The sequence below is a fragment of the Ovis aries genome, chromosome 16 (assembly GCF_016772045.2).
Source record: "Ovis aries strain OAR_USU_Benz2616 breed Rambouillet chromosome 16, ARS-UI_Ramb_v3.0, whole genome shotgun sequence".
Classification (NCBI taxonomy): Eukaryota; Metazoa; Chordata; class Mammalia; order Artiodactyla; family Bovidae; genus Ovis; species Ovis aries.
In genome coordinates this window covers 49,148,076-49,172,534 of record NC_056069.1, presented here as the reverse complement: position 1 = coordinate 49,172,534, position 24,459 = coordinate 49,148,076, and the positions used below count along the sequence as shown (strand labels likewise).

Genomic DNA, 24,459 nt, shown 5'->3' with positions numbered 1-24,459 from the left:
TGTTTAAAGATAGTTCCTGATGGTAGATATCATTTCTATTTTGCATTAAATAGTGACATAAGATGTTGCATAAAAAAGACCCAAATCAAATTCAGTTTCACATAAAACAATTAAGAAGGGCAAACATACGCCCATAGTTTTACATTTGTATGCAATGTTAAAAAGGCAGCTTTCTTCACAAGATATAAAGTATTCATATCTGTTAAAAAGATTTGATGATGGATTTACGTACTTTTTTTTCTTGTGCTGTTCCTGGAGCACCTTAATTACTCGTGGGGGAAAGACCACATTATTTAGACATTATTGGCTTAGAAATTTACCAGATTTTCCATGGAAATATATACGACTCAAGAGATTAAAGGAAATGCTGGGTCACATGATGGCAAAGAGTGAATTCAAAATACTACACTGAATTAACTACAAAAATCACATATGAATCTCAACTCAACTGCTCGCTCAGTCTCTCAGTCCTGTTGGAGCTTTTCAGCCCCAAGGACTGCAGCACCCCAGCCCTCCCTTTCCATCACCAACTCTCAGAGTTTACTCAAATTCATGTCCATTGAGTCAGTGATGCCATCCTACCATCTCATCCTCTGTCATCCCCTTCTCCTCCTGTCTTCAATCTTTCCCAGCATCAAGGTCTTGTCAAATGAGTCAGCTGTAGATGACACCACCCTTATGGCAGAAAGTGAAGAGGAGCTAAAAGCCTCTTGATGAAAGTGAAAGAGGAGAGTGAAAAAGTTGGCTTAAAGCTCAACATTCAGAAAACGAAGATCATGGCATCTGGTCCCATCACTTCATGGGAAATAGATGGGAAACAGTAGAAACAGTGTCAGACTTTATTTTCTGGGGGCTCCAAAATCACTGCAGATGGTGATTGCAGCCATGAAATTAAAAGACGCTTACTCCTTGGAAGAAAACTTATGACCAACCTAGACAGCATATTCAAAAGCAGAGACATTACTTGGCCGACTAAGGTCCGTCTAGTCAAGGTTATGGTTTTTCCTATGGTCATGTATGGATGTGAGAGTTGGACTGTGAAGAAAGCTGAGGGCTGAAGAATTGATGCTTTTGAACTGTGGTGTTGGAGAAGACTCTTGAGAGTCCCTTGGACTGCAAGGAGATCCAACCAGTCCATTCTGAAGGAGATCAGCCCTGGGTGTTCTTTGGAAGGAATGATGCTAAAGCTGAAGCTCCAGTACTTTGGTCACCTCATGAGAAGAGTTGACTCATTGGAAAAGACTCTGATGCTGGGAGGGATTGAGGGCAGGAGGAGAAGGGGACGGCCAAGGATGAGATGGCTGGATGGCATCACGGACTCGGTGGACGTGAGTCTGAGTGAACTCCGGGAGATGGTGATGGACAGGGAGGCCTGGCGTGCTGCGATTCATGGGGTCGCAAAGAGTCGGACACGACTGAACGACTGAACTGAACTGAACTGCATCAGGTGGCCAAAGTATTGGAGTTTCAACTCCAGAATCAGTCCTTTCAATGAATAGTCAGGACTGATTTCCTTTAGGATGGACTGGTTGGATCTCCTTGCAGTGCAAGGGACTCAAGAATCTTCTCCAGCGCCACAGTTCAAAAGCATCAATTCTTTGGTGCTCAGGTTTCTTTATAGACCAGCTCTCACATCTATACAAGACTACTGGAAAACCATAGCCTTGACTAGATGGACCTTAGTTGGCAAAGTAATGTCTCTGCTTTTGAATATGCTGTCTAGGTTGGTCACAACATTTCTTCCAAGGAGTAAGCATCTTTTAATTTCATGGCTGCAGTCACTATCTGCAGTGATTTTGGAGCTCCCCAAAATAAAATCTCTTACTGTTTCCATTGCTTCCCCATCTATTTGTCATGAAGTGATGGGACCAGATGCCATAATCTTAGTTTTCTGAATGTTGAGCTTTAATCCAACTTTTTTCACTCTCCTCTTTCACTCTCATCAAGAGGCTTTTTAGTTCTTCTTCACTTTCTGCCATAAGGGTGGTATCATCTTCATATCTGAGGTTATCGATAATTCTCCTGGCAATCTTGACTCGAGCTTGCACTTCATCCAGCCCAGAGTTTCTCATGATGTACTCTGCATATAAGATAAATAATCAGGGTGACAATATACAGCTTTGACATACTCCTTTCCCGATTTGGAAACAGTCTATTGTTCCATGTCCAATTCTAACTGTTGCTTCCTGACTTGCATACAGATTTCTCAGGAGGCAGGTCAGGTGGTCTGATATTCCCATCTCTTTCAGAATTTTTCAGTTTGTTGTGATCCACACAGTCAAAGGTTTTGGCATAGCCAATAAAGTAGAAGTAGATGTTTTCTTGGAACTCTCTTGCTTTTTTGATGATCCAAAGTATGTTGGCAATTTGATCTCTGGTTCCTCTCCCTTTTCTAAATCCAGCTTCAAAATATGGAAGTTCATGGTTCATGTTCTGTTGAAGCCTGGCTAGGAGAATTTTGTGCAATACTTTGCTAGAATATGAGATAAATGCAATTGTGTGGTAGTTTGAGCATTCTTCAGACTTGCCTTTCTTTGGAATTAGAATGAAAACCAACCTTTTCCATTCCTGTGGTCACTGCTGAGTTTTCCAAATTTGCTGCCATATTGAGTGCAGCACTTTCACAGAATCATCTTTCAGAATTTGAAATAGCTCAACTGGAATTCCATCACCCCCACAAGCTTTGTTCATACTGCTGTTTGCTAAGGCCCACTTGACTTCACATTCCAGTATGTCTGGCTCAGGGTGAGTGACCACACCACTGTGATTATCTGGATTGTGAAGATCTTTTTTGTATAGTTCTGTGTATTCTTGCCACCTCTTCTTAATATCTTCTGCTTCTGTTAGGTCCATACCACTGCTGTCCTTTATTGTGCCCATCTTCACATGAAATGTTCCCTCGGTATCTCTAGTTTTCTTGAAGAGATCGCTAGTCTTCCCCATTCTACTGTTTCCTCTATTTCTTTGCATTGATCACTGAGAAAGGCTTTCTAATTTCTCTTTGCTATTCTTTGGACCTCTGCATTCAAATGGGTATATCTTTCCTTTTCTCCCTTGCCTTTTGCTTGGAGGGCTCAAATACTGTGCACACCATGACCCAGGGACCCAGAGACCTCACAAAGACTGAGACAGACCTATGTTTGAGTGTCTCCCCAGGAGGTATGGGTCAGCAGTGGACTGCTGCAGGGCAAGGGGCTTTAGTTGCAGCATAACTGGGTATGGCATAAGCCCTCTTAAAGGAGGTCACCATTAACCCCATCATAGAGCCACCAGAACTTACACAGGACTGGGGAAACAGAGTCTTGGAGGGCACAAACAGAACCTTGTATACACCAGGTCACAGGAGAAAGGAGCAGTGATCCCACAAGAGACTTATCCAGACTTGCCTTTGACTGGCCAGGAGTCTCTGGCAGAGGAGTGGGTTGGCAGTGACCTGATGTAGGGTTGGGGGCACTGAGTGTAGCAGTGCTTACCTGGGACCTTTTGACGGAGGTCGCCATTATCTTCATTACCTCCACCATCGTTTGGCTGGAGGTAAATAACAGGGAGGGAACACAGCTCCACCCATCAATAGAAAATGAATCTCAACTAGATGTATCTTAATAATAAGTATAGATCCACAAGTAGAAATGTGTATCACTCACACAGGTTATTTCCCTACTCCTGTGGGAAGGTATCAATAATAATAAATTTATTACTTTAGTAATCATAATAATGGTAAGAGATAAAAGGAGAAAGTTAAAATCAATTTCCTGCTGGTTGTGTTAGTTTCTCAACCTCATTCCTTATTCCCAAACATTTTGATCATAATCCTTTAAAAATTATGATTTGAAGAAACAGATGTGAATTCAATTAGATGAGGAAAGTAAGGGAAAAGATCTTACCAGGTACATATATGAATATATATATATATATATATATATATATATATTCTTAATCTCATTAGAACAAACACTTAAAGGAAATTGGATTTATTACAGGTCTAGAAAGAATGCTCAAACTACTGCACTATTGAACTCATCTCACACACTAGTAAAGTGATGCTCAAAATTCTCCAAGCCAGGCTTCAGCAATACATGAACCATGAACTTCCAGATGTTCAAACTGGTTTTAGAAAAGTAGAGGAACCAGAGATCAAATTGCCAACATCTGTTGGATCATGGAAAAAGCAAGAGAGTTCCAGAAAACATATATTTCTGCTTTATTGACTATGCCAAAGCCTTTGACTGTGTGGATCACAATAAACTGAGGAAAATTCTTCAAGAGATGGGAATACCAGACCACTTGACCTGCCTCTTGAGAAATCTGTATGCAGGTCAGGAAGCAACAGTTAGAACTGGACATGGAACAACAGACTGGTTCCAAATAGGAAAAGGAGTATGTTAAGGCTGTATATTGTCACCCTGCTTATTTAACTTATATGCAGAGTACATTATGAGAAATGCTGGACTGGAAGAAGCACAAGCTGGAATCAAGATTGCCGGGAAAAATATCAACCACCTCAGATATGCAGATGACACCACTCTTACGGCAGAAAGTGAAGAGGAACTAAAAAGCCTCTTGATGAAAATGAAAGAGGAGAGTGAAAAATTTGGCTTAAAGCTCAACATTCAGAAAATGAAGATCATGGCATCTGGTCCCATCACTTCATGGGAAATAGATGGGAAACAGTGGAAACAGTGTCAGACTGTTTTTGGGGGCTCCAAAATAGCTGCAGATGGTGATTGCAGCCATGAAATTAAAAGACGCTTACTCCTTGGAAGGAAAGTTATGACCAACCTAGATAGCATATTCAAAAGCAGGTATATTACTTTGCCAACTAAGGTCCATTTAGTCAAGGCTATGGTTTTTCCATTGGTCACGTATGGATGTAAAGAGTTGGACTGTGAAGAAAGTTGAGCGCCAAAAAATTCATGCTTTTGAACTGTGGTGTTGGAGAAGACTCTTGAGAGTCCCTTGGACTGCAAGGAGATCCAACCAGTCCATTCTGAAGGAGATCAACCCTGGAATTTCTTTGGAAGGAATGATGCTAAAGCTGAAACTCTAATACTTTGGCCACCTCATGCGAAGAGTTGGTTCATTGGAAAAGACTCTGATGCTGGGAGGGATTGGGGGCAGTAGGAGAAGGGGACAACAGAGGATGAGATGGCTGGATGGCATCACTGACTCAATGAACATGAGTTGGGGTGAACTCTGGGAGTTGGTGATGGACAGGGAGGCCTGGCGTGCTGCACTTCATGGGGTCACAAAGAGTCAGACACACACAACTGAGCTACTGAACTGAACTAAACTGAGACCTAATGAAGTGAAGTGAAGTGAAAGATATTCAGTTGTGTCCAACTCTTTGCAAATATACAGTCGATAGGATTCTCTAGGCCAGAATACTACTGAGGGTAGATTTTCCTTTCTTCAGGGGACCTTCCCAACCTCGGGATTGAAGCAGGATCTCCTGCATTGCAGGTGAATTCTCTACCAAATGAGGTATCAGGGATGTAATGTCTCCCCTACAAATCATATCTTAAAGCCTAAATATATTCCCAATGTGATGGTACATAGAGGTGTAGTCTTTGGGAGATAGTTAGGTCATGGAGGTAGAACCCTCATGAGTGAGTGGGATTAGTGTTCTTATAAAAAGAGACACAAAGACTTCCCCGGTGGGTTAGTGAATGGGAATCTGCCTGCCAATGCAAGGACACGAATTCAGTTCCTGGTCTGGGAGGATACACATACCATGGCGCAACTAGGCGTGTGTACCACAGCTAATGAACCTGCTCTCCCTAGAGTTTGTGCTCTGCAACAAGAAGCCACCACAATACAAAGCCCAAACACCACAGCTAGAGAGCAGCCTCCACTTTGTGCAACTAGAGAAAGTCCCCGTACAGCAATGAAGACCCAGCCCCATCAAAAATAAAATAAATAAATGAAGTAATTTTAAATATAAATAAATGAAATTTTAAAACTTAATAGAACAAATGAGGCATGAGAGAGATGATTCTATCTTCCATGTGAGGATATAAGATGAGACAGCCATCCATGAAAGAGGAAGTATGCCCTCACCAAACATAAAATCTTGGACTTGATCTTGAACTTCCCTGTCTCCAGACTCTGAGAAATTTATGTGGTTCAAGCTACCAGTCTAAGGCTTTCTGGTGTAGCAGCCTGAATGAAGGCAATTATATTATTATGTAACGTGGCATTAAGTTATGTTTTTCACTTTTATTACTTAGAACTGTAAGACTTCTAGCCCTCAAGCTGGTCTAAGAGAGCAAACAAGGGGCTTTTTTAAATGCAACAAAAAAGGAAAGTTTTAATCCATTGACAACTGTTCTTGACCTTCAAAGTGATTAAAAAATAAATAGGCCACCACCAAGAGAAAGAAACTGTTTATTCTACAAGTTTTTGAGGAAATATGACCTTTTATTTTGGCTAAATTCATAATTTGTGCCCACACATATACTTGCGATCTAATGATTTAAAACCTCAGACAGCTTGTTATCAACTAAATGATCTTACACAATAAAAAAGTTTCTAATAATGAGAATAATTAAACTTACTAAGACTGGCTTCAAAATCCCAGTTCATTTCACTGCTTCTTAAAATGTCAGGTACAGTATTTTCTGATTAGGGTCACAGGAATACTCACAATAGCTTTAAGATAATGCAACTAGAGAGTAAGCAATTTGATTTTTGATTCAAAAGCAGTTATAAAGCAATTCGTTCTGGGTTATAGAATAAAATATTGTCGTTTTAGGGACAAGTGAACCAGATAAAGGGTTTTGTTAACATTAAACAGTAAAGAGGTATCATAGTGAGACCTTCATCCAACTATAATAAGAAAAAAAGTGGAAATACAGTTTACTGAAAAACTATGTACACAATGACAACAGTGAGGTGCCTGGCCTTGGCTTAGCCACTCAGAAATCTTGCAAAATGTGTTAAATATCTTCAACTTTCAGTTTCATTATTTAAGAAAGACAGGTCATGCCTCTATCCGATCAGATGTATTTTAATATAAACAACAATCCTGGTTAATTGATATCTAACTTACATTCAGGGGGGTGGTTAGTTTGGGGGGAAATATTTTAATAGACGGGCTTCCCTGGTGGCTCAGCAGCAAAGAATCTGCCTGCAGTGCGAGAGACTGGGGTTCGACCCGTGGGTTGGGAAGATCCCCTGGAGAAGGAAATGGCAGCCCACTCCAGTATTCTTGCCTGGGAAATTCCATGGACAGAAGAGCCTGGTGGGTTACATTCCATAGGGTCACAAAAAGTCAGACACAACTGAGACACTACCACTTTTACTTTCTTCACTACAAAAGCTTTAGAGGTGTTCCATCTTGGTTATTTCCCCCAACCAAGGGGAACTTAGGACTTAGCAACTAAACAAAAACAGCAATTTTAACAAAAACATTTCTTACAGACACAGTGAAGTAAGCCATCTAGGAAATAAGCACATTTTCCCCAACCTTTCTTACCCAGCAGAATGATGATGCAGAGGAGAATGGCGATCAAAGCGCCTGTGCTGAGCCCAGCAGGCAGGAGCAGCGCCTCAGCACTGCAGGACTGCATGTTGCCTTGGCTATCGCAGGCGCACACGCGGATGGTGAGTGTGCCCGTGCTGCTCTGAATCGGGTAATCGTTGTCCGAAATCACCACGGGCAAGAGATAAGTGCTTATTTCATGTCTATTGAATCCATTTTTCCTGGTTAAAATTCTGGCAGTATTATCTAAAATAAATTTTAACATATTAAAAATAGCTGGGGACAATTGATTTGTCTTATCCTGATCACCATGGTTTAACACATAAATATGATAAAAAGGTGTCTTTTTAAAACACAAAATTGTTATCAAATGTATGCATGGCCATTTGGATAGATAAGATAAATAAGCTAGTTTAAGGAGTCAAGGCAATATACATAAAATAAATAAGATAGTTTGAGGAATCTAATAGCATGATTACTTATTAAATTTTTAACTAATTCTCACACTGTTCAAAATGGTGGATTTTTATAAGTGGATCATTTATGAAGACTATAGAGATGGTACCATATGATTTTCAGAGTTTTCAAAAAACATAAAATATTATGCATACCAAAGAAAAAATCTTAATAAATGTTTTTTGTTTACAAATATATGTGTCCACACACAAAACACACATTAATATTAATATTCATGAAGAAAAATATTAGGTACTAGCACTTTTAGAATCAATAATACAGTCAAAAACTTTCAAACGTCCCAATATATGAAGAACAGTGAGCTAATTACTTAATGTTTTTGAACTTAGATTTCCACACATTAAAATTAATTTAGTGCATAACTTAAATATCTGGTGGAAGACACTAATGTAAGAGTGCCTGACAGACATACTGAAAGAAGTAGAGACTTAATCTAGCCCCTACTACCTAGTACATTGCTACTGATATTTCCTTTATCTGATAACTTATCCAGTATCCTCAAATCTGGGTTGTGAGTTAATAATATTTCTTCTAGCTTTATATGACAAATACTGAAAAATAAATATACATGGATGATAATTTCACACTCTATCCAATGTGCTGGGTCTTTTTTAGCCACCCCACAGGGCTATTTAAGATGCCAGTGTATGTAAGGGAGTGTTAGGCAATTGCTAAATCAAAGAAGCACGTTAGCAAAATTGTAAAAGAAGAGGGGTGACAATATTTTTGCAATATATTGGTTGAACATAATCATTTCCCAAATTTTAGCAAGAAGTTAAATTTTACTACATCAGTAGATTACTACATAAGCTAGGAAAGTAGACTAGCAAAAGAGATGTGCGCAAGCAAATTTAATAAATCAACTGTAACCCTGATAATTTTGCAATTTTGACTTCTCTTCCAATAAGTGTTAGGATACAGCTCTTCCTTTCACAAACCTACACTAAAATAAATCATTTATAAGCATGTAAGCATTTTTATAATCCTCTTGCTTAGACTTTTTTAACTTTTCAAAAATTTCAAAATCTTAATTTTGCCTACAATAGCTTTGATACATTAAAGGATCAACAGAAGTTTTACAATCCACCTGCAATGCAAGAGACCTGGCTTCGATCCCTGGATTAGGAAGATCCCCTGGAGAATGGAAAGGCTACCCACTCCAGTATTCTGGCCTGGAGAATTCCATGGACTGTACAGTCCATGGGGTCACAAAGAGTCAAACATGACTGAGTGGCTTTCAGTTTAACCATTCTATACAAATCATTTTATTAAGTATTCATAAAAATCATCATATAATAAAGTTTTGATCTGTAAATTAGTGAAAAGTAAGAGATTCTTATGCATGGGATACCAAGTGTAGTATCACAGAGGCAGAAAATTATTTTTTAAAAGATAAAGAATTAAAAGATTTTTAAGATGAGGCTATAGATAAATGAAAGGGTATTTTTTCAAGAAGATCAACTTTAAGATCATGTCTGTCATTGGAATTTCTTTCAAAATTCACCCATTAATAGAAAGTAGTGAATTTATGCAAGATTAGATCAAATATTCCATCAGCTGCTGCTAAGTCACTTCAGTCATGTCCGACTCTGTGCAGCTCCATAGACGGCAGCCCACCAGGCTCCCCTGCCTCAGGGATTCTCCAGGCAAGAACACTGGAGTGGGCTGCCATTTCCTTCTCCAATGCATGAAAGTGAAAAGTGAAATGAAGTAGCTCAGTCGTGTCCAACTCTTCGCGACCCCATGGACTGCAGCCTACCAGGCTCCTCCATCCATGGAATTTTCCAGGCAAGAGTACTGGAGTGGAGTGCCAGACTTTACTGGTATTCTAGTTAGTTATGTTCAGGTTTGTATTCATATGGCTTCAGCCATAGGATCAGGAACTATACCTAATATAGGAAAATGGTACTATTTATCAAAAATTAATTAAGATTAGTTTTTAATTGTTTCCCAGTAATTGTGAAATGCTATGATAAGACAGTTCTATTTCAAGTCTCTTAATCTTTTTAAAATTGAGAGATGGCTTGTTGAGATCCAGGGCTCAGTTTAACAAGAATATAAAACAAGTTAAAATACAATTAGAAAGAGGTTCAATATTGTCAACTCAGTACAAAGAATGCCGTGTCTAAATCCTATGATTAAGTTACCAGATTCAGCAAATTAAAATGATGGGTATTATTTTTCTGATATTCAGATGTAATTTGGCATTTTGCATTTTATCTACCAATTCTATGTTAATTTTTCCAATCACAATTATTTTAGGTGTCCAAAGGAGTAGAATGGCTTCCCTGATGGCTCAGGCAGTAAAGAATCTGGCTGCAATGCAAGAGACCCAGGTTCCATTCCTGGGTTAGGAAGATCCCCTGGAGAAGGGAATAGGAACTGGCTTTAGTATTCTTGCCTGGGGATTCCCATGGACAGAGGAGCCTGGCAGACAAAGTAGTCCATGTGGTCTCAAAGAGTCAGACAGAACTGAGTGACTAACACACACAGAGGGATAGAAAACATATACATTTCAAAAGCTCAGATTTAGTAAACAGATGTTACCAACTGATGCAATCCCTTCAACTGATTTGTGCAAAAATCCTATAATATTAAAAATGAGTAGTTGCTCAGTGTAAAACTATCCATTATCCTAAACTGCTTTCAGACATTCTGAAAGCCAACCAGATGCACTATAGCAACCTCGCTCTCCCAGTATACATACATGGAAAGTATTGTACATATGCCAATGTAGTTATTAGATTTCTTGCAAGAGTATATAATTATATCTATAGCTGCTCGAAAACAAGCATACCTGTTTTGTTTCTGCTTTTTTTTTTAAAAAAGAATTCAATAAATATGTTTAGTATTTTTGATCACATATAAAATTCATATGTTATATAGGAAAATAGTGTATCTCATCTTTGCCAACTATGTTTTTGCTCTTAGTTCCCTCACAGGCTAATGTGGCTGCTTTTTTCTTTTCTTTTTTTTCGTCTCTTCTAGGCCTTTTGACTATGGTGAATCTGTTGTTGCTAAATCTCATTGAAGTTTGCACTAGAGTCTCACCAAGGCATTCATTTCCTTGTGTGGCTTACTATTTTGTTATAAGAACTGATTATTTCTGGCCTTTCTGAAGTTTGCAAGATCCAGTGTTTTCGTTAATATCCACATACTGTCTTCTTTCATGTATTTTATTATTTAAAATTCAACAATGTAAACTCTGTTAAGTAAGAAATTACCAAAATATCTTATTAAAAATCTAATGAAAACAAACCTTTGCAATCAGATCTATAAATTTAATATATCATGTGTATGTAGCTGTTAATTTGGAGAAAATTTCTTGTTAAGTCACCTTAAATCATAATGAACACATTCCAAAATTTACCTTCATTGTCTTGTACTGTGAAGTTTGGATTAACAGCAGCTAAACTGAAGAAAAATTTCTGTCCACCTAAAGGATCATCTTTGTCTACTGCACTTATAGTCTGTATTAGCTGCAGAAGAGAAAAAAAAATGTACATTTATCAAGCTTCCATGGCTAAAATCTTCTTTATAATATTTAATTTTTAGTATCCAATTTGTCCAACATTTTGAAAGACAATTATTTTCTTCCTTATAAGCATGCATCTTTATTTCAGTTATTCTATCCTTTTATTACACAATAGCAACATTCTCTCACTCTCTCGATTTTGTTTCTTTTTTCTCACTATCAATTTCTCCTGAATACTATCCATTTTTTAATTAAAATAATGAGCAATAACATAGTATTTTTTATAGTTTTAAGAATTTAGATGTAGCATTTGAAATAAGTAGGTATTTCATGTATGTTTAAACATTTATCTAGAGGAGTTATTTAATGTAGGAAAATTTAGAAAGTTATTATAATTATAGCTTCCTTCTTCATCAAAAATAAGTGAAAACTATTCAAAGAATGTGGAAATTTTATAGAATCATTATGCATAATTTTATAAAGGAAAGAAAAACATTATCTATTTTTAGAGTAGTTATTCATTTGCACTCTCAATAGAATTACATATTTTTTAATTCAACATATACATACTATGGAGAATGGTTATTTTATAGGGGTTAGCTCTGATTTATTTTAGGATAAGAGACTATAAGAGGCTATCTAGTAACAAAGAAAATATAACACCTTATCCAATGATCATATCACTACTTTGAACATATTATATAAGAATTAATATTACACATATATAACAGCTATATATTGTTGCATATATATCAATTTTTCCTTAACTTATATGTATAATAACATTTTATGTGTTTTTTGCATGTTTTTCAGGAAGGCTTCAAAAGTTGTTAAATATGTCAATGCCTATAAAAATGGTCAAATTTATTCTTAAAGGAATATACTTTTTACTGCATTAACTTAATTTAATATTACATGGATATTTGATGGAAATGTTTGTTACTGGTGTTTTGTTGATTAAAAAGGGACTCATAAGCTCTGGGAGTTGGTGGATGGACAAGGAAGCCTGGTGTGCTGCAGTCCATGGGGTCGCAAAGAGTCGGACATGACTGAGTGACTGAACTGAAATGAAGTTTAAAACTGTAAAATAATTAGAAAAATAAATTATTTTAACTATTCCATATTAAATTATTTTTTCTCTTATATTGTTCTATAAAAATAAAAATGGAAGTACTCTCGAATTGTTTACTTCAGAGTGATGCAAGAAATATAACTGGGCCAAATAAAGATAAATATTTCTCATTAGAAATAAGTAGCAGAAAAATAATTTAAAACTTGAAATAATTCAAAATATTTATTTAAAAATATAACATCATTTTATGATTTTTTAGTGGTAATTTAAGATTAAATAAATCAAGAATTTATGGCTAATGACTTATCCATTTAATCTTTCAGAGTTTGCTCAAACTAATGTTATTGAGCCAATGATATTAAATATTATTAAAATATATTTTATTAACTAAAGGAGCAAGGCATGCCTGAGAGAAAATGGAAGAAAGAGAAATAGCCAGTCCTCTCTTCTGCCCCTTCCCAAGGTCCTCTGACTGTCAAATGGAAAAAATGGGAATCTGGTTGCCTCATTCGAGCATTGTTGTTGTCCAGTTGCTAAGTCGTGTCCGACTCTGTGACCTCATGGACTGCAGTACACCAGACCTCTCTGTCCTCACTATCTCCTGGAGTTTGTCCAAGTTCATGGCCATTGAATCTGTAATGCTATCCAACCATCTCATCCTCTGCTGCCCTCTTCTTTTGCCTTCAATTGTTTAAGCATAAGAAGGGACTATTCATATACGTAAATTGCATCCTTTTCCAAGGGGGAAAGTCTTCTACCCTTCAGATGGGGAATAGACAAGAAAAGAGTGTGGTGCGTGCTAAATAGCTTCTGTTGTGTCTGACTCTGTGCAGCCCTTTGGACTGTAGCCTGCCAGGTTCCTCTGCCCATGGGATTCTTCAGGCAAGACTAATTAAGTGGGTTGCCATTTCTTTCTCCCAGGGAATCTCCCCTACCCAGAGATCAAGGATTGAACCCATGTCTCTTATGTTTCCTTCACTGGCAGGTGGTTCTTTAGCACTGGCACCATCTGGGAAGCCCCAAGAAAGGAGGAGGGGTGACACTTAGCTTTATTTCTGTCTCATTGGGGCATCCCAGGTGATGCGAGTGATAAGGAATCCACTTGCCAATGCAAGAGATGTGGGTTTGATCCCTGTGTAGGGAAGATCCCCTGGAGTAGAAAGTGGTAACCCACTCCAGTTATTCTTACCTGGAAAATTCCATGAACAGAGGAGCCTGGTGGCTTCAGTCCATGAGACCGCAAAGAGTCAGACATGACTGAGCCACTTAGCACACAAAACATACCCTCAATGTGTCCATACCCCAAATGAATGGAATTATGTTCCATATTGATTAAATGCTTCTCTTAAAGAGCACTTAATTCAGAGAAGTTCTGGGTGGACTGAACTACTGTATAAATAACTAAAGCAAATCCAGAAGTCCCCCAAAAGCTCCTACTTCCCTGGAAGGAGGGAAGACAGACTTAAATTAATTTTAAGAAAGATTCAGTGAGGAAAGACTTTATCAAATAACTATTTTGATTTTGCCTGCTAGGATGATGTAACCTAGAATTCCACCAGTGAGTATTTAATAGTTTAATTCAAGCAAACATGTTTCTGCCTATGAGACCAAACTGACATCTAACAAGCTGGTCTTATTAAAAGTAACTAATATGGGAAGGTTTTGCACATGCAGCCAATTAGACAAAAATTAATAATCATATTCTTCCTGTCAAGTTTGTCAAAATAGACTAATTACTTTTTAAAATTAACATCATCTTTGATTTTATTATTTTCCCTCAATATACCAACTTGGTTTTAAAAGTTCAAAGAATATAAAATTACTGAGCCAGATATAGGTTCAAAGAAAGAAAAAAGGCATAAGGAAAATAAACAAACACAATCCCTTATTTTGTGTATTTTGAATACATTTGGGAATGCATATTTACAATGACTCAAATGCTCTGAAAAGATATCTCTTGAAAATCAAATAGAATAACCATAGAGGGAGCAATGTATGCAGCAGTTTCAAAGTGGGTAATTCATCTCCTACAGAAAAGGCTTCAACTTATATCATGCTGAGCCTGCCAAGCACAGAACTATTTGGAATGGTATTTTTAGGGCACACTGTTTCATGAAGAAGTAGGTCGGAAGTAGCTAAGTCCTTTAAATATTCCAAATTAAACATTTCCATAACATTTTCATCTAAAAAAAAAAAAAAAGAATCCAATTGCAGCAATTTTACCATTTCAGACAATAGACAGGCTATTGAATTTCTGTTAGAATCTTCCTAAGGAAGAATTTATTTCACAATATAATTTGCATAAAAATGTAACAATGACATTGATGTTTATAAAGAGCATCAAACGAAGTCTAAACACAATACAGTTTCGTAATGGCTTCTCTTTCTTTAATAAAACACGTTTGATTTCCAATTATTATTTATAACATGCAGCTCCCTTCTGTGAAAACGGCACTCAAACCAATTAAGAGCATTTCTTTCAACCATACAGGCTGGCACTTTTCAAACAACAGAATGAGCCCACTGAGGAAAAGATTTGAAGAGTTATAAACAAAGCTGGTATAGGAAGAATGCTTTAAAGGATGAAAACCAAGTCATTAAGCACTTTATGTGTTGCTGTAATGATGAAACACAAGTCTAAGCCTTAGGAGCGAGTTCTTTTGCCCTGCTCCAAAACTGTATTTGAATATGTTGGAATAGTGATGGAATGTTTTGATGATCTCAAATATTTGTGTTTTCCCCAACTTTCATTTCCTGTCTTGCAAGCAGTTACCAATATTTATCTAATGACACATCAGCATTTCTTTTCCCTTTTGTTTATTCATTTGTCTTTGTTTTTGAAAGTTAAAAAGTTATTTTCTCTTACACCTTAAGTTTTGCAGCTACTACTTCATATCTGCCTGCAATGCAGGAGACTCAGGTTCGATTCCTGGGTCAGGAAGATCCCCTGGAGATGGGAATGGCTATTCACTCCAGTATTCTTGCCTGGAGAATTCAATGGATAGATAAGCCTGGAGGGCTACAGTCCATGGTGTATCAAAGAGCAGGACACAACTGAGTGACTAACACTCACTGACTAACTGGGCTTTGCTATTTGTTTGTTCTAATTATATTTCTGGGACTTTCAATGAATGATTTTATCTCTGTTTGCTCATTCCTCTCAAGATTAGGAAAAGAAAAATATTTGAAGTGCCCCTTGAAAATCTTCCTATGCTTTTAAATCCTATGGGTGCTTACTTGTCCTGGTCTGGCATTTTCACAGACAAAGGTGTCATAGAACACAGCGAATTGTGGAGCATTGTCATTAACATCCAAAATTCTCACGAAAACAGCCACTCGAGTCATCTCTTTGGGATTGTCTAGAAAAAGGAGAGGAAAAGTTTGTTTAGGAAGACACATTTGTACACCAGATTTAACTTATATAAGCATCTTACAGATATTAAGTGCTCATATTCAAATAGCATCAACTTCATTCTACTATCATAATGAACAAATGCAATAAAGAAAATTACTACAGAGCCTAATTAAGTAGTCATGAATTCAGCTATTATTGGGCTCAAGAGTACAATTAATATTTTGAAAAATCTTTTTAAAAGCACAATCCTGTGTAATTGATTTCACATAATATTTGTGTCTTCACTCTCCAAATATACAACATAAGAACAAATATTTATTAAATCTTTATTATACATCATTAGATTTCATAATTTATACCATTTTTTTGGATAAAGAGTAGTATTAGATGAATCAGTAACTTGCCTGAGGTCCCCTTCTATGTGGTAGTTGTTAATTACAACCTACCCTTCTGACTACTTTTATCACTAAAATATATTTCAACAGCTACTGTCAACTATCTTTTTGGAAATTTTACTATATATGTACTATCAAATTGAATGGAAATTTACAATGAAACACAAGATTTTAAATGTTTCATTAATAAAATTGTTAATTGTACCGTTTCATATAAGCTCAATTTTGTATAACAATATTAGTTCAATAGTTATATGTAGTATAATAATCATTAGTCTTTTTGCCAAAATCAAGATCATCAAAATTTTCACATAAAAACATGCATTTTTTGTAAATTTTAAAATGTAATTTTAAAACATGTCTGTTTAGCTTATCCTTGGGTAACAAACTCATATTAATCATAACTGTATTTTGCCCTCTAAGGATTTTTCCAGGAACTTGCACTGATATCCTGAGAGTGTTTGAGCATCTTAAATTAAGGTTATAGTCATCAGCCTTCATGATCTCAAAATCTCAGTCTCTGGATATAGTTCAACTTCTTTGTGAACTCTGGCAAAATCAAACTCAAGATCAATATAAAAGAAGAAAGGAGTAATTAGCTAAAAATAAAGCAAAGGAAAAAAAAAAGTAGGTGAGCTGGGGGATAGTAACCATGTTATCAAATGGCCTCTATCTCCATGGGTTATGAATAATGATTTTCCCTTTGTGAAATTTATTTGAATTTCTAATTTTATCTAAATAGTTTTCAGATACAAGGGTTAAAAAAATCTTCTCAGGTACAAACAGGGAGTACATCACGACACAAAATAATTTATTTCTGCTTCCTTTTTTGCATATAATTATAATGTAACTAAAATAATGAAATCAGCAGTTTCAAAAACTGACATCTAAGAGCTAATTGTTTGTCAGGGAGGCAGACAGAATTCTAAATCCATTTGAAATGGATTTACCTTTCTTTCCTCTTTCCAAGAGAAAATTTAAAACACTTCCCTTCTTTAACACTATTGTTCAGTCCTCCTTCAACCTTCTTAACCCAAAACTATTCAGCTGTCAGACTCTAATTTCATATTTGCTCATCTACTGCTACATGTTTTTTACTTCTTAGTATGTCAGGTGGTTATTAGAGTTTAGACTCTGGAGTCAGACTGGATTCCCAGGTTCACCATTCATTCAGTGTTTAACTTTGTCCAGTTTACACTCTTTCTCTAATGCCTCAGTTTACTCAACATGAATCAAAATAGAACTTTTGATCTTATGAAGTTATTTGAATAACTAGGTGAGTGAATACAAGAAAATTTCTTAACAAAGTATCAGTTCATTGGTAAACACTCAACACTAATACCTGTTATTATCAGGGGCTTCCTTGATAGCTCAGTTGGTAAAGAATCCGGCTGCTATGCAGGAGACCCCCGGTTGATTCCTGGGTTGGGAAGATCCCCTAGAGAAGGGAAGAGCTACAAATTCCAGTATTCTGGCCTGGAGAATTCCATGGATTTTATAGCCCATGGATTTGCAAAGAGTCGGACAGGACTGAGCGATTTTCACTTTCAATACACATTGACTATTGTTATTAAGATTGTCTTTATTTTCACTGTCATATCTTCTTCATTTCCTTACATTGTTTAAAAGCTTAATCTTTCTTTCTCCATACAAAGCATCTACACTATAAAAATACGTCAACTAGTTTTCTTACAGTTCATGTGGGGGTCAAGAGGAGTACTTTTGGGGAAAAGTGGAGAGAAGAGAAAAAAAGAGAAAAATGCTATTCCACTATTTTTCTACCTATCTTACTCCTAAGCCATTTGCTAATACCTAGAGGCATAGTGATTCACCTATAAATGAATCCTCAACTACCCAGAGTTACTTGTTGCTATGGGGAAGAGTGGGGAGGTATGATTCATATTTTCTAGAATGTGCTCTTTAACCTACTTTTATAGTTAGTGGACATAAGCAAAATGTTTTCTTTCAATACAAAGTCTTGACATAAAAATAACTCTTTTGTTGGTAGCAATTCACTTTCTAACTGTGCCACAGAAGCCAAGAAAGACAGAAAAGTTTCACATCTAAAAAAATTGCACTGTCAGTCCCTTCTCTAACACAATACAGAGATTCTCCAGCCTCTTTACACGTAACTCAAGGCTCTTCAAATCAAAGCTAAATCCACAGGGATAAACATGCTTTGTAAAGCATCAGGCCTGGAGTCATCTATTCAAAACAAAAACAGTGCTTACACTAATCTTTTTACTGGCAGATGTGGCAGCTTATGTATAAATAAAAATACAAAGCCTTCCCAGGAAGCATCATACTGAATAGGAGCCGGCTTATTTTTACCACCTGAGCCTCTCGGCCGAGAACTTGTGAGCAATCTACGATCTTAAAATCTATGTCCTAAGGTAAAACCATGCCACATATTCACAGGCTTTTCTATACCTCCAGGAAGAAGAAAATATAAATCGCCATCTAGAAATCCCAGGTTTTAGAAAGAAGTATCTTTTGTACCTCCTTAGGGCAAGAGTTTCTACTAATAAGGAAGCAGGTATGGAAAATGGAGCCCTTAGTCAGAAACTTTGCTCTACTGTTCTCAGAATGTATTGCAATGCTTATAGTTTAATTCTCAGATATGGTTATAGGAACTCATTGATTTCTACAACCATGTGTTTTACAATCCCTGATGGTGACCTTAGTTTTAGATTTTATATTCTCCACATGGCATTTAATTTTTTCCCCAAGAAGAATAAATTACTCCATGGTATAATGCACTAAATGACTGCCTAGAATAGAACTTACCATATGATAGGATACACTGCTAAGGAATGTAGAATTAAACTGTTAGAGGCAGGATCTGGAAAAACATTGATAAGATGTACATTTTTAGGCCATTCTGCACCGTTCTGGATGAATGGCACACTTACCAGTGTTCAAAATCTAGCAAAAACAATGCCCTATATGCTGTTTCCCTCTCACCCTCATTCCATTTAATAATCAGAACAGCGTGATGGGCCCCTCACTGTGTGTGGTTTGGCAGGTAGGCATTTCCAGCAGTTACTCCGTAGACTGGTTTTATTTAAGGGCAAAAAGTAGGTTTAGTTCTTAAAACGAAGAACATAATTGACTTAGCTTTTTACAGAATTGTAATTATTTCAACTAGCTTTAGAAGTTAAATTTCTCAAAGTATCTGAAATGGAAAATGCAATTCCTAGCTCATTAGGCTTGAATAAGGAGCTTGACTAGAGCAGAGAGCACAAACAATCGTGATTTTTGAATAATCAGACTGGATCCTGTCAAGCACATTTAACATTGTGATATGGATACAGATACAGAAATAAAACCTTTCCTTAAGAAAACCTCAACAACTCTTCAGTTCACCCTGAGAGGTACAGCCATTTATATTTCATTATGGAAAACCTGGATCATTTGGATGGTAGAGTTCCTCTATATTTCAGAGCTAGATGTAAGAAAAAAAATTAAGTCTAGTACTTTCTCTTGAGGCATTAAGTTCATTGCTGATGATGAGTCTGGCCCAGCTCCATCCTTCTGGGGCTTGATATTTCAGCCCCAGTGCCCTGCCTTCCAAATCTTGGGATGATTACTTCAAATAACTTGACCTTGTTATGTGTTTGTGGATTCAGCTTACTTTTCAGATCTGAAATGTATAGTCTTTTTTTTTTTAACACCATGATTTAGTCCCTAATTAATGCTTCTATTTAAGACAGAGTTGCTCTATTCCATGCACATGTCATAATACAGAAATCAGAAACCATGAACAGGTTTGCATGTGTGGACAGGGCTTGCTTCAGGGGCATGTACAATGGAGCAGGGCCTCACACTCAGAAGGCCCCACCGTTATTTAATGCTCTGCTGTTGCCATCTTAAATTTCTTCATCATATTTTAACATAAGGCCTGAGATTTTCATTTTACAATGAGCTCTAAAGATTATGTATCCCAGTTCTGTATATGGGTAAGAACATTTGCAATTGGAGACAAATAAGACTTTGAAAGGGCCTCCCAGGTGGTGCTAGGGTGAAGAACCTGCCTGCCAGTGCAAGGGACACAAGAGACGCACGGGGCTCTGTTCCTGTGCTGTGAAGATCCCCTGGAGGAGAGCATAGTAACCCACTCCAGTATTCTTGCCTGGAGCGTCCCATGGACAGAGGAGCCTGGTGGGCAACAGGCCATAAGTTCACAGAGAGCTGGACATGGCTGAAGTGACTTAGCATGCACACATGACTTTGAATGCTGGCTCTGTCTGATACTAGTTGGGTGAACTTTTATAAATTAAGTATAGAATAATTATTAGATCTAAAAACAGAATGACTAGTTTCAAATCCCAGTTTTATTACTTCTGGCATTGTGACTTTGGACAAGTTACTAAAATCCCTGGAGTCTTACTTCATTCTCTGTTAAATAAGGTCAATACAAATATTAGGAAGAAAAATTGATTTAAATTTCTTAGAATACCTGTTTAGAGTGCTTAATATTAGCTATTATTAAGGATACTTTTGTTTCTTCACCTGTCAAAAAGAAGTAATCATATCTATCTCTGTGTTTATTGTTAAAAAATGGACTTCCAGCATTTCAGCATAAATTTTAATTCATAGTGTCCATGTGATGAATTTAATGCACTTCCCTTTCCCCCAAAGAGAATATCTTTAGTTTCTAATTCTAGATCATTTTTATTAGTTAATACTAAATGTAGATCTGTGGATGCCCACAGCTATTTCTCAGTATATATAGAAACTATTAAAAAAATTATAGGTGTTAAGGAGCCCTTTCAAACCTTAGATTAAAATTACAATTCATTTGTGCAATGAGATGGAATTATTCTTAATATAAAATAAAACCTAAAATTATGCTAAATATGATATACATAAAATTCATCTTACTGATTTCAGCAGCTATAACAGTAAGATTGTGCCACTGAGATAGTTCACGGTCAAGTGGCTTTGATGTATAAAGGGATCCATTTCCAGAATGTATGTTAAAGATCCTGTCAAGGTCAGTATGGCGATCCAAGGAAAATCTGAACATAGAAGGCAGAGAAAAATACATGGCAGTATTATTGATGGCTTGCAGGAGAAAAGGGTGAAATGCAGAGACACACATATAGTGATATTTAATAATTTTAGGAAAGGGCAAAGTACTGATCCAGAATGCAGACTGTGTCATGGATTTATCATACACACATATACACACACACACACACACGCACATACACACACTTATACACATTGACCCTCTACCATCTCCCCAAAACCTCTTCCTAAGGCTGAATTGACTTTTACTGTGCATTTAAATGCTGGTGTTCTCAATGTTTTATGTTATTAAGTCACTATGTATTGCATATTTAACTGGCCCTGATGTATTTTTTTCCACAAAGCTTAGAATTACAAGTTTTACCCTACCAACTGAATTTATCTAGTGATTGTTAATCCTATTAAAGAATTATTACATGGGTCAAATACAAAAGATCATTCCCAGAAGCAAATTTTGGAGTAAGAATATTGGAGATGTTAGTTTCCTCAGAGTAGTAGGTTATCAAATTATGACAGTGTTCCAAAGTTTCAAAGTTTCAATATGATACCTGGTTTGCTTCAGATTCTTACCTACATGTATCACTATAAAATGCATACATTTTAACCAGAGATATTTTGAGTAAAAAAGTTTGGGATAGGAGTTTCTAGATATTTTATCAAATAAAATCTTAGTGTATGTATTTAAAAGGCAACTATTCTGCAAATTGATTAAAGGCATAGTGTTGAGTGTTATTCCAAAGCCTAACAACAGGTTTATCCATTAGGATGATGTAGTTGGTATAAATCCCATTATTTTGGAGATTGTCACTCAAGGTTTAAAAGAGTAACTCTCATTGGTGGTTCCTGCCACTTCACACTCCTAGTGGTTTATGAATATCTTGAAATTCTGGAGGCAGCAAGCATAATCCCCCAAGTTATCTTTAATGTTCCCTATTAAAACATTTTAAAAATAAAGCAAGATAAACATGACAAAACTGGAGTAATATGTTATGGCACATATTTTCCTAAGCCACAATAGTCATTTATTTAAGGAAAATATATGAAATAGTATTTTAAATTATATTTTATAAGTAATAATACAAAATAATTTTGAAAGTGCCATAAAACTTTTTATTCTTTTCTTGTTCCAAACTTGTATAATGTTTCCAAAAAGTAGCTGAAATATATGATCTTTATGCTGGATTTTGAATAAATTGTATTAGAAAAATAATTTAACAGACCAATAGAGTTAATGTGATTTTATGTTTGAGGATGGCCTATTTTAGATTTTTATTTTAAGTCTGTTCTAAGGGGAATAGACTAGTAATTTACAAATTTCCTTAATAAACCCCAGCCCTCTCTAACAACATAACATGAATTTAGTTTTCTATTCAAACTACATGTTTTAGCCATTCACAAATAAAGCAAAATATTGTATCTGAAATAATTCATAAATTACATTTCAAGTTGACAAAATTTTTACACTACTGAAATATCCAACATAAATTTTACCTCCTCCTTGGAGTATTCCATTATTACCTGAAGTAGAAGCTATCTGTCCCCTTTCATCCTAAAGCACCTTGCCATTTACCATATTGTGTTAGGTGTTCATCTTACATCTCAAACAGGAAATCAAACATGAAAACAGCAAGCATCATACTTAGTGTCTAGTACATACTCAATGAATATTACTTCTCACACTGAATCTACTTTCTTAACAAACTGAAAATTTTTTGAGAAACATATTAGTAACTGATATGGTCACCCACGAATATTTGTTGAATAAAAGAAATAATGACTCCTTTGGCATTTTGGCAAATAATAAATATCCTTATTTCTATAGAATTATGGCAGGAAATTGAAGGTTATAAATCAATATAAAGTATCATTTTCTTTGTCAAAGCCATTTTATATGTGTTTTGTCTTTTTTTTGTACTTCAGTTTAGAAAACAATGATAAATTTAAATGATCATGTGAAATTGTCTGGAAGATGCAGAGAGATCCTAGTTCTTTTTCACAGTTGACATAATTATTGCTGACTCTTGCACAACATGGGTTTGAATTCTATGGTTCCATTTTTACTACAAATATAAATTACAGTATGCATTTATTAAAATAAATAAACCTGAGGTTGACTCTTCAGATGCAGAGCCATGGATGCAAGGGCCAGCTATGAAGTTATACTCAGATATTTGACTGCACAAGGGCAGTGGAAATCTACACCCTTAATCCCCAAGTTGATCAAGGATCAACTGTATATTTTTCAATTCTCTATTGATAAATTCTACGTGTTATCTAACATTTTCATTTTAGAAATCAGTTCCAGAAGATATATTTTAGGTAAATCCTTTTGATTATTGCATTAGCATCCATGATATATGACATGGACAGTTTATAATATGACCAGTATTATCCTATTGTATGTGTGTGTGTATATTCCGTAGTGTCCGACTCTTTGTGACCCCATAAACTGTAGCCCTTTGGCTCATCTGTCCATGAAATTTTCCAGGCAACAATACTAGAGTGGGTTTCCAGTTCCTACTCCAGGGGATCTTCCCAACCCCGGGATCAAACCTGGGTCTCTTATGCCTCCTGTATTGGCAGGCAGGTTCTTTACCACTAGCGCCACCTTGGAAGCCCCATTGCTGCTGCTGCTGCTGCTGCTGCTAAGTCGCTTCAGTCGTGTCCGACTCTGTGCGACCCCATAGACAGCAGCCCACCAGGCTCCGCAGTCCCTGGGATTCTCCAGGCAAGAATACCGGAGTGGGTTGTCATTTCCTTCTCCAAGGCATGAAAGTGAAAAGTGAAAGTGAAATTGCTTGGTTGTGTCCAACTCTTAGCAACCCCATGGACTGCAGCCCACCAGACTCCTCTGCCCACAGATTTTCCAGGCAAGAGTACTGGAGTGGGTTATCCATCTCTAAATGCATTGGTTTAGTAAATTTACTTTATTACTTTGATTACATATAAACATATATGTATATATAAATCTGCATGGTATATCAAGATTAACATCCAAAAATATTCATATTCATTTTCTGCCTTGGTAGTATAAATTCAAATATATAACAAAAAACGTGGCTAGACTCTGTCATTAACTAGCATTGAAGTCATTAATTCATTGTTGCTTAGTAGATATAAATGGATATTTTTTTCTCCTGGTCCGTAGATTTGCATCTTGATGAAAAATTT

At 36.4% G+C, this 24,459-nt stretch overlaps 1 protein-coding gene across 2 annotated transcripts in view; it reads right to left on the bottom strand.

The window, feature by feature from the left end:
• Nucleotides 1-24,459, bottom strand: part of CDH10 (cadherin 10) — a 186,393-nt gene that overhangs the window by 1,402 nt on the left and 160,532 nt on the right. Inside the window, exons 8-11 of one of the 2 annotated variants that reach the window (XM_004017075.5) lie at nucleotides 21,139-21,275; nucleotides 15,742-15,863; nucleotides 11,328-11,436; nucleotides 7,475-7,726 (exon numbers count right to left, since the gene is read on the bottom strand). In XM_004017075.5, the coding sequence (XP_004017124.1) occupies nucleotides 7,475-7,726; nucleotides 11,328-11,436; nucleotides 15,742-15,863; nucleotides 21,139-21,275 (620 nt within the window). The remainder of the gene's footprint in view (nucleotides 1-7,474; nucleotides 7,727-11,327; nucleotides 11,437-15,741; nucleotides 15,864-21,138; nucleotides 21,276-24,459) is intronic. The other variant, XM_042233915.1, reaches the window with a different exon arrangement.